This window comes from Pseudomyrmex gracilis, unplaced genomic scaffold (genome assembly GCF_002006095.1).
Source record: "Pseudomyrmex gracilis isolate BER0280 unplaced genomic scaffold, ASM200609v1 scaffold_764, whole genome shotgun sequence".
Lineage (NCBI taxonomy): Eukaryota > Metazoa > Arthropoda > Insecta > Hymenoptera > Formicidae > Pseudomyrmex > Pseudomyrmex gracilis.
In genome coordinates this window covers 29,852-40,641 of record NW_018021348.1, presented here as the reverse complement: position 1 = coordinate 40,641, position 10,790 = coordinate 29,852, and the positions used below count along the sequence as shown (strand labels likewise).

At 52.2% G+C, this 10,790-nt stretch overlaps 2 protein-coding genes across 2 annotated transcripts; one reads left to right on the top strand and one right to left on the bottom strand.

Moving 5' to 3' along the window:
- Positions 1 to 294: 294 nt before the first annotated feature.
- LOC109861444 (ELKS/Rab6-interacting/CAST family member 1-like) lies at positions 295 to 2,499 on the bottom strand. The gene is made up of 4 exons (XM_020441098.1): positions 2,431 to 2,499; positions 1,251 to 1,514; positions 489 to 875; positions 295 to 339 (listed from the first exon to the last, which is right to left on the bottom strand). The coding sequence occupies exons 1-4, from the start codon at positions 2,497 to 2,499 to the stop codon at positions 295 to 297; spliced, it is 765 nt and encodes a 254-aa protein (XP_020296687.1).
- A 5,176-nt stretch (positions 2,500 to 7,675) lies between these two features.
- Positions 7,676 to 8,194, top strand: LOC109861443. The gene has a single exon (XM_020441097.1). The coding sequence runs from the start codon at positions 7,676 to 7,678 to the stop codon at positions 8,192 to 8,194; it is 519 nt and encodes a 172-aa protein (XP_020296686.1).
- Positions 8,195 to 10,790: the final 2,596 nt, after the last annotated feature.

Genomic DNA, 10,790 nt, shown 5'->3' with positions numbered 1-10,790 from the left:
TGCAATAAACCGTTTCACACATTTTTGTTAACAACTACTTAACAAACAGAGAGCATTACATGAAACCTTCAGAAAGTCACTCAGGGCAATGACCTTGACAACATATGTCAATACCAAGCTTGTCAGAAGCTGCTCCCCTATTCGGCATATTTACCCCAAGTCCTACTCCTAAAGCCAACCTATCAAGAGGAAAGATGTTAGGGCATAATCCAACAAAGTTGTTTATGATCTATATTCGAGAGTTTTCTGCGTGTCTCTCGAAAGAAACGACACGGCCCCTGGTTACGACTTGTTTTAGCACCGAGTCAGGGTGTCTTTGTGAGTCTTTCTCGACCGTGCCTAAACATCACAGATCCCTTTAAGCTTATTTTAAAAATTTCATAAAATAGTGTGATAATGCAACATTTCAAATGCTTATTTTTTTTATTCCTTATTTTAACGCTTATAGATCTTCCTTTTCGTAAATGATCAATAAAAAAAGATATTACCTTCTCTTGAAGAGTCGCAGCTTCAGCACGTGCTCTCTCGTTGTCAGCTTGCGTAACCCTGAGTTCGGCCTGGGCTCTTCTTAATTCGGCAGCTGCTTTGTCAGCTCGTTCTTGTAAGCGCTCCACTTCTTGCGACGAGTTCAACGTGCTTCTGCCATATGTTTGCGACCGTTCGATATCATGTCGTAACCTTTCATTTTCTAGCTCCAGTCTAGCAAGTCGCTGCTTTGCCGCTTCCCAATCGGCACCACTACGTCCAACTTCCGACGCGGCCTTGTCCAGTTCGGCTTTACTTTTACCAAGTTCAGATTGCGAACTTTCAAGCTTTGCTTCCAGCCTGTCTTTCTCCGCTTGAGCTCGCTCTAACCGCGCACCCAATTTCTCTACCTGCCAATCGTTTATCATAATAACTATACAGTTTATCATACTTTAAGTAAATTTTCTTATAGACAGCACGCATTTTTATTTATTACTTTTACTTTTTTTAATTACTTTTAATCACATAATTTAAAAAAAAAACTAATTTAAAGTACAAAACAATATATAAAAAGACTGAGTATAAGTGAATAGAAAACATGCCATTTTTGAGCGGCCCGTAACTAAGAGCACTTATGAATTAATTTTAATCTTCCGCGAACATCATTTGTCGTGGACGTACAGTAACTATAAGAAAAAAGTGTTTCTTTGGGCAAAAATAATCACATTCTCTATTCCATTTGCATAAATTTTGAGACACTATATAAATCTTGAAAGCTTTCTCACCTCGGACTCCAAAGTGTGTATCTTCATTTTATATTCAGCGATTTCTCTTTCGTGCAGTTCCCTCTCCTCTTGTTTTTCCTGCTCGGCTCGATCCCTTTGCTCGCGTAATTGTGCCATTTGCTTTTCCTTATCCCCGATTGCTTCTTCAAGGCTGCTAAGTGCACCCTCACTGCTACAATGATGTGCCTGCATTGCAGTCAGTCTGGCTCTGGCCATGTCAACTTGATTATCCTTTTCTTTCAGTAAGTCTTCTAAATTCTCGATCTGAAGTTAACAGTTTTAACAAGATTCTCGATTATGAGATCACAAGATAAACAATGATAGTTTATTGATCAGATATTGTGTGTCAGTACGATAAAGAATAAATTAAATTTCATTTATATATAAGCTATTTTCTATTTTCAATAATTGAGTATTTCTCAAAAAAAGAAAAATTATGAACAAGCCAAAGTATAATGATACATTGAGTCAATCTGAACAAAATAATCATTTGTCATTTTGAAAAATTTCGTATTATTAAGTATGTAATTAATACATGTGACATAATGAGCGTGGAAAGCTATGGTTCAAACTCTGTGTAAAAGTTTCAGTTGAAACTTAGCTGATTGCAAGAAGCTGTGTCATATGCCGCTTGCATGTTTACTCGCTTATTGCTTTTTCTGGTTAAGAGATTGCATGAAAGAAGTCATTTTTCCTTACAACTTAAAAGTATATATGCCAAAATAGATAAATCCTCGTTTTCCTTATTAGATTTTTTTTCTTAATTACTCAATAAATATTGCAAATTTTGCAAAACAACAAATGACATTTCTATTCAGAATACCTCAATCTAACTTCACATTTTAGCTTGGTCAAAATTTTTCGGATATCCTGTATAATAGAACATTTAAATACGTATATAATAGAATATTATGACGTTGCAGAGCGTCTGCACGTACATTCATTCTCCTGTCGTCTTGCTGGAACGTCGCTGGAAGATTTTTAAAAATCGCATCAGGAGCCCACCATTCCTCCAAAACTAAATTAGATTTAAGAATTTAGTTCAAATTCTTTTTTTTTTGTTCTTTTTTGTTATATGTAACATGTATGTATTATAACCCCCGAATGAGTTCCCACTGTGCAGTAGCTCTGAAATGGAATCTCGCAGCCCACGGAGCGCGTGGTACGCATGTGGTCTGACCGTCTTGCAGTAATTAAACGGAACAAGATTTTGTTCCCAAAGTGTGCTGGTGATGATGCGGCCGGGCATTGATCGTCAGTCTCTGCTGGCAAATCTGCTCGGTTTAGCATCGCCACAATCAATGTAATCTGACGGGACATACATGACGGGACAACATTGACCACAATAGGGAAGCATCCGGTGTCTTTGTGTACTCCGGGCTTTTGCGCCGGAGCGAGTAATGGGGCTAAGTGGGTGTGTTTCGTTTGACCACAGTATAATTTGATACCAAATTATTGGATACAGATTTATTCGACACAAAATTATCCGATACCATACGATTTGACACCAACTTATTCCACACCAAATTATTCGATACGATTTGACATTATTAGACAGAGTACAAGTGACAAGCAATAAGCATCGTGACAGTAAATGATAGTAGTAACACAAGGTTAAATTAGGTTAGATTAGGTTAGGCGACATGACGCCCGCTGCTCGGAGGAGTTTGACTCGAGGGAGTTTGAACCCACCACCTTGACGTGGTCCCCGAGCTTGAGTGGGGCAATGATTGGAAAAGCTGTGCCGGCGGTAACTCCGGTTCCTGGCAGGGTCTCCTATGCCGGATTGGTCTTCCATAAACCTTCAGACTAAGTGTGGGTTAACGGGCGTGCGGGCTTGTTACCCCTATGAAGGAGCCGCACTAAAGGAAAGTATACCCTGACAGAAAACCCGGGCAGATCGGGCTTGTAGCCTGGTTACGGCAACCGGCCTAGGTCAGGTTCAAGACCGATATAAAAGCGCTTCTTGGTAACCATAGAAATGAGCACTAAGAACAGCCAGAACTTACTGGAACAGGTCGATCGGATGGCCAGTTCCCGGCGCAAGGGAGCTAGTGTCCCGGGTGCCCCCGCGTCGTCATCCAACGACGGGCGGGTGAAAAAGTGCACCGCAGGCTCTTTCACCTATGATGATTTCACCTATTATGCGTTTGCAAAGACCAGTCCCGAGGTGGGGCTGCGTATGAGAAGAAGGTGCAACCCCCAAGTGGTGTTGCGGCGACTTGACTCATCGGAGTCACTTTCGTCGATGGGCTCTGTGTTCTCCACGGAGTCATTAGAAGCTTCCTTTCCGGGAAACGATATGGAGGTGGTGTACTCCGGAGATGAGGCCGTTGAGCGTCCTTCCTCCAATAAGGAAGGACTTGCCTGGGCTGCGGCCCGCGCAGCAAAGAAGGATGGACGCAGTCGCCCTCCAACACACGGCAAATACATTGGTCTTGGGAGGGTCCGCGAGGCCTTGCGCACGGCACGCCTGGCCCAGAAGCGACAGGCAGCGGAGGCTGCGAGGGCGCCTCCCAAAAAACACTCTGCCACGGGGTCGGAATCGAAGCGCACCTCTGATGATGCGTCCGTTTGTGGCCTCAGACGGCCATGTGTCCGTGTAGGCGGAAGCAATGTCGAGCGGGAGTGCGAGACTTGCTCCACTGTTGACCACATCGACCTTATTTATAAGGCCGTTGGGATCTGCGACAAAGTAGCGATCCGTGCCAAGAGGCTCAAGGGCACGGATGTCAAGACTCTCAGGGAGGCAGGTCGGGACGACCGTAGAGTGGCGGACACGCTCTATTGCCGTCTCAAAGATAATCTTGCGGCAAGGACGGCTCCAGTCCTCCCGCAAGTATACAAAAAGAATGAGGAGCTACGACTCGAGGTCAGGCTCCTCAAAGAGGAGGTGGCTGCCTTGCAGGCCAAGGTGCGTATGCTCCCTCCTCTCCCTCCTGTGGCGGCGTCGGTGAGGGTGCCTGACGATCTTCTCGAGAAGATTGGCGCCCTCCTCGACGCCAAATTCGCCGCGTTTGTTCCCCCTGCCTCGGCGGCGGGACGGGCGAGTGTAGGAGATTCGCGCACTTGCAAGGGGGCGGGTGCGCGATTGCGCTCGGTCTCCGGACGGCCACGGTCGACGTTCGCCCGTCGGCTGCTCTGTCTTCCCGAACGCCCAAGAAGGTAGTGGACCCGGGCCCGTCGATCTTGTCAAGGGCGGCGGACACGTGGTCCACAGTGGTCGGCCGCAAAGCCAAAAAGAAGGCGACAGGTACGTCTGGGGCCTTGGTCCTTACTGCCCGACCTACTTCTGGGGATCTTCCCTCAGAAGGACAGCCTCAGAAGGCGACAAAGAAGAAGCGGCGGGTTCGGTTCCGGGCTCCCACGACTGCCGCTATTGTGGTGGCTCGGGATCCGACTGCTTTGATCGACCTCGCTGAGGCCGTGAAGAGGTGTCGGCTGGCGATACCTCTTGAACCTCTAGGGATCCAGGAGGTTTGTCCACGCCAAACAATGACCGGGGACTTGATGATTCAGGTCCGGACATGGCAGCCAAGGCCGATGCCTTGGCTGCAAAAATAGAAGGAGTCCTCGCGGGGACAGGAGGAAAGGTCCGTTGCCCCTCGCGTTTCGGGAATATCCAAGTGCGGGGTATAGACGGCACAGTCTCCCGCGGGAAAGTGATGGCGGCGTTCGCTTTGGCGGTTGGGTGTCCGGAGAGAGAAATCCGCCTGGGAAAATTTCGGGCTCTTCCTTCCGGACCTAGGACGGCTTGGGTCCAGTGCTCAATTTCGGCGGCCAAGCGGCTGGTCGCCGTCGGAAACGTTTAGATGGGATGGATGATGGCGCAAATAGAAGCGCTAAAAGCCCGCCCCCTTTGGTGCTACCGCTGCCTGCGCGCGGGGCATGTGAGGCAGTTTTGCCCCGTCTCCGAGAAGGACCGCTCGGGAGTCTGCTTCCAATGCGGTCTGGGGGGACATGTCCTGCGGCAGTGTACGACAGCGGAGCCGCGGTGTCTGGTATGTGTGGATCTGGGCCGAAAAGCCCGCCATGTGTTGGGGGGCCTTTGTGCCAACCCCCGAGTCGGCGGTTTAGCGACGACGTTTGCGAGGCCGTCGCAGATGGCGCAAGGTGTCGCCGGGCAGGAGAAGAGGCGGTTGATTGGGGTGCTTCCTCCTGAGGGAGAGGCCCCTGGTTCGGCCGAGGAGAGGATGGAGACTGAATCCTTTGGGGATTTGTCCACTACATTCTCTCCAGCTACCTTTCCGTTGTTGAAGGGTGGGGCTCCGGCTTCCTCCAGTTCCGGGGGACCTGGTCCTTCCGGTTCTAAGAAGCCGACCCCGGCCTTGGCGGTGTCATCGTCGGTGCCCAAGGTGGCACCCACCGGGTCAAAGAAGGTTCAGGCGGGACTAGCCTTAGCTGCCCTTTTGGGGCACACGGGGCACAAAAAGGCGAAGCCTGGTCCCCGTTGCTCCAAGCCCTAGTTAGGGCTTGGTTCGGCGGTGACTAGGCGGTGTGTGGGAGGAAGGCCTCCCTCGAATCGAGGGAGGTCAACATTATTATGTAAGGGGGCAAGTCCGCTTTGGCGTTTGATTTGGGGCCAAGAGGGGTTTAACCCCCTCATTGCACTCGGCCCGCAGACGACAGAGAGATCAGGGCCTTCTCCCTTTGTCGTGGAGAAAATTGCTTCTCATTCCAAGGAGTAGGGCCCAGTTAGGCCCCCAGCCTACCGGCGTCATCCCGGATTGTTCTGCCTTAGGGGTTCCGGGGTGCGCCTCAATGGGTAGAAGACGGCCGTCCCAGGGGTTTTAATGGGTATACCCCGCCAGGGTGAGCTCTGGTAGGAGGAGTCCCGCACTACCCCATCCCATCTTGGGGTGGGGTGTGCGTAATGCATTCCCCCTGGGGTTAAAAAAAAAGATTAGGTTAGGGTAAGTTCTTGGGAGTGGCACACCACCTTGACGTGGTTCCCGAGCTTGTGTGCTGTGATGATCTGAAAGGCTATGCCGGTGGGAACTTCGGTTCCTGGTAGGGTCTCCCTTGCCGGACAGGTTCTTAGTGAGCAGCCAGACTAAGAGTGTGCCTAAAAGAAGGAACACCCTGATTTCAAACCCGGGCAGATCAGGCTCCTCAGGCATGGGTTTCCGATTTAGGAGAGGCAACTCCGATATAAAACCACTCTTTTATTTTTTTTATGGGTATGGACGACAAAAGGATTAGTAGTTTACCGGACCGGGGAGGTCGGATCCTCAGGTATCGGCACAAGGCTGATATCGTCCTGGCCAGCCTCGAGTCGTCATCCAACGACGGGCTTGACGTCTTCTGCATTGCAGGGGAGACGTCAAATAATGCGCTTGTGAAAGCCTGTGACCTACAGTCACAAACAATAGAGATGGGGAACTGTCCCATGCACCAAAAGAGCGCAAACAGTCCATTTCCACTCAGCCAATGACCGGTTGACCTGTGAGGTAAACGCTATGCGGAACGAGGTGGCGGCTTTTCGCGCTGCCCGCGACTCTGCGGAGTCAAAGGTTGCGCGGGTCAAGCGCGAAAACAAGACGCTCAAGAGCGAAGTGGCGGCCATGCAGAAAGACCTCGAAGCCCTCCGTCGTGAACTGCAGGTTTTTCGATCTGCCGGTGTCAGTGAGCGGTTCGCTCGGGTGCGCCACCGGAGTCTCCCGCACTATGCTCACCGCGACTCCCCTCGGAAAGGGGAAAAGAAGACCCATCTGGACCGTTTCCGTCTCCGGTGCCAGAAAACGGGCATTCGGAGGTGCCCGTTACACCTCGCGAACCCCCATGTTTGCTGGGAGGTAAGGATAACAACTCGAGGTCTCTCAGGGACATGGAGAGTTGCGTGATGAAAGCTGTCAGAAACCAACTATCAACCTTCTAGGAGCAGCTCTATTACCGACTCTCTCGTCCATTACTGGGATCCAGCGGGGTGGGTGGTCTTATGGCCGTCAACTGAGGGAAGAACAAGGAGGACACTGCGGAGAAAGCGGAGGCGGGAAACAAATCCCCCGTTGCGAGTGACCCTCCTCGAATAATAAAAGCTCTTCTTTTTCCAAAAGGAAAAAGAAGAGGAGGAAGAAGAAGAAGGCTACAAGAGACCCGCTGGAGACACCAGCAAAACTCGTGCTTTGGTGCCAAACCAATTGGGTCCACCTAGCTACCTCCGCAAACAACCGCCTCCTCCAGCCCCACAAAATGAGCCTCGGTTTCAAGTAGTGGAAAGGAAGCAGAGAAGGAAGGAAACGCGGGGCCCTTCAGTCTCAACACCCGCTACCTCTTCTGCGGGTAGGGGCAAGTCGATTGCCCCCGAGATCAAGCCGGGACAGCACCCTGTTTAACAGAAGATAGGCAAACCCCCTCGGTCTGCGGCCATCACGTTGACTTCCCTCACTGGTTCTAACGCGAGTGTGGGGGAGGTGTTGGCCAATATGAAAAAGACCAAAAAATTATCGGACTTCGGCATTACCGAAGTCCGGCCAAAGAGGGATATCACCGGAGAGCTCATTATTGAAATTCCCGGAGAAGACAGCAAAGAAAAAGCAGACCGGCTTTGCGTCGCAATGTCCGCTTTGGCTTCGGCATCCGACGTGCGAGTCGCGAGACCAGTAAAGACCGTCGAGTTGCGGGTCAAAGGCCTCGACGATTTCGTTACCCCGGAAGAAGTTAAGGAGGCGGTGGTAGCCACTGGGAGTTGTCGGCCAACGGATGTGAAAGTTGGCCGAGCTCGCGCTTCTCCCAGTAGACTACTAACCGCCTGGGTACAGTGTCCGGTGTCCGCGGCCAAGAAGATCGCGGACGCCGGCGCCCTTCGGGTGGGGTGGGTGCGTGCGCCAATTGAAGTATTGGAGCGCAGGCCCATGCAGTGCCACCAGTGTCTTCGGCGCGGACACGTCATGGCGACGTGCACTTATACCACGCCGGAAAAGGACAGGAGGGGCCGGTGTTAGCGGTGCAGCGACCGTGATCACCGCGTCGCAGGATGCAAATCGGCGCCGAAGTGTCCGTTGTGCGTCGACCTTGGTCGCCCATTGGCCCATCGTCTGGGAGGCAAGGCCTGCGCTCCGATCCCCCGAAAGGGGAAGCAGAAGGCTACAAATAAGAGCGGGTCACAGCCCGCTCTGCAGGAGATTCCCGCTGCCGTCCTGGGAGTGTCGACGACAGCGGAGGGGGCTAGCCAGCCCCTCACCGATAGTGCCCTCGAAGAGGAGATGGAGGTGGAGAAGCCACCCACTTAGTAATGGCTGTCTTTCTCCAGGGTAACCTGAATCACTTCCGCGGGGCCCAGGATCTTATGATCCAAAGCCTCGCAAAGTTAAACGAAGTTGTCGCGGTCAAGGCAGAGCCCTACAACGTCCCCGACCACCCGTCGTGGTCGGGGTCGGAGAACGGCTCTGTCTCGATATACTTCCGTAGGGGGGTTGGTTCTGAGTCCTCTGTCTTCTCTTCTCTGGAGAAAAGCAAGAGGCTTGTGGTGATCGAGTGGGGGGAACTTGTGGTTGTGTGGGAGTCTATTTCTCGCCAACAAGGCCCTTTCCCGAGTTTGAAGCGTTCTTGGACAAGCTGAGTCGGGTTGCTTGCCGATATTCGGCTCGTCCGGTGCTGGTCCTTGGGGACTTTAACTCTAAGTCAGTGACTTGGGGTTCCCCTAGAACGGACGCGAGGGGAAGAGCTTTAGAGAACTTTGCGGCAGCCTGTGGGCTTGTCGTGCTGAACCGGGGCTCACAGCACACGTGCGTCAGAAGCAACGGGGGATCCATTATGGACCTAGTTTTTGCTTCCCTGAGCGCCGTCCGCCGTGTGTCCAAATGGAGAGTCAGGGACAACATGGAGACCTTATCAGATCATCGGTACATCACGATGAGTGTTTTTGTACTACCTGATCACCTTCGGGGCTGCTATAAGGTAAGAAGACTCCCGTCCCAAGGGTGGGTCCTCAAGAAATTGGACTCACAACTCCTGTCCGCCGCTGCTCAGGTTGTGGCTTGGCCAACTTCACCATCGCCCGAGTCACGCAACCTCCGGGCGGAACTACGGTGGTTCCGGGAGACGCTGATCGCCATTTGCGACACAGCAATGCCGCGCTTCCGCGGTCTGCCGAACCGAAGGTCGGTGTACTGGTGGAAGGATGAAATAGCCTCTCTAAAAGTGGCGTGCATCCGGTCCAGAAATCAGTACATCCGCGCCCGTCCCCGAAGAACTGGCGACGTGGCAGCGCGAGCAGCGGAGGCGTACAAAGGGTACCGCGAAGCACGCAAAGCCCTTCGTATCGCCATAAGCCAGGCAAAGTTTAGAGCGTGGTCGGGGCTCCTCGAGACCCTTGACGCTGACCCGTGGAGACGCCCATACAGGCTTGTCATGGACAAGCTGCGGCCGTGGACCCCCCCGATTACTCAGAGTCTCGACTCCCCAGCTTCTGGAGAGGGTTGTCTCCACCCTGTTCCCTGACGGGAGGGGTGATTGGCCCTCCCAGGAGCCAGAGTTGAAACCGGTAGAATGGTCCAATCAACTGGGGGTCACGCAGGAGGAGATACGCCGGGCCGTCCATCGGATGACGCGCAAGAACACCACGCCTGGTCCCGATGGCGTGCCCGGTAAAGTGCTGGGCTTTGTACAGAAGTCCCTGAGAGCCCTTTTCAGGCAGATCTTCACCATCTGCCTGAGGACGGGATGGTTCCTCCTGAGTGGAAAAGGGTAAAACTGGTCCTCCTCCAAAAAGGGAGCAGGCCAGCGGACTCTCCGTCCGCGTACTGGCCGATATATCTGCTTGATGAGGCGGGTAAACTCTTAGAGGGCGTTATCGCTAACCGCCTCACCAAGCACCTGTCGCGGGTGAGTCCCGACCTGGCCGAATGCCAGTTTGGGTTCCGTGAAAAAAGATCAACGGTGGATGCGATCTTCCGCCTAAAGTTCCTCACGGACGCGTCGGTCAGGTAGGGGGGGAGAGCGTTGGCGGTGTCGCTAGACATATCCAACGCCTTTAATTCTCTTCTCTGAGACAGCATAGGGTAAACGCTTAATCGCCACGGTGTCCCACCCTATCTGAGAAGAGTCCTTGGTGACTATTTCCGCGGCAGGGAAAGAAGATATACCGGCCGGAACGGATCGCCGCACAAGAGAGAAATGTTTCGCGGGGTTCCACAGACGTCAGTCTTGGGCCCACTACTGTGGAACCTCAGAGTACAACGCGGTGATCCAGGCCACCCTGCCCAGAGACCTGGGTGTCATCTACTACGCGGATGACACCCTCGTAGTGGCCTCTGGGAGCGATTGGAGGAGGGCTAGAATTTTAGCGGAGATAGGCACTAACTGTGTCGTTAGCCGAATCGAAAGACTGGGTCTTAAGGTGACCGTCTACAAGACGGAGGCTATGTGGTTTTATGGCCCCCGAAGACGACCACCGCCGGGACTCAGTCTTAGTGTAGGTGAGGCACGGGTCGAGGTACTTGTTTCAAGGGGCGTGTTCCGTTTGACCACAGTACGATTCGACACCAAATTATTGGACACAAAATTATTGGACACAGATTTATTCGACACCAAATTATT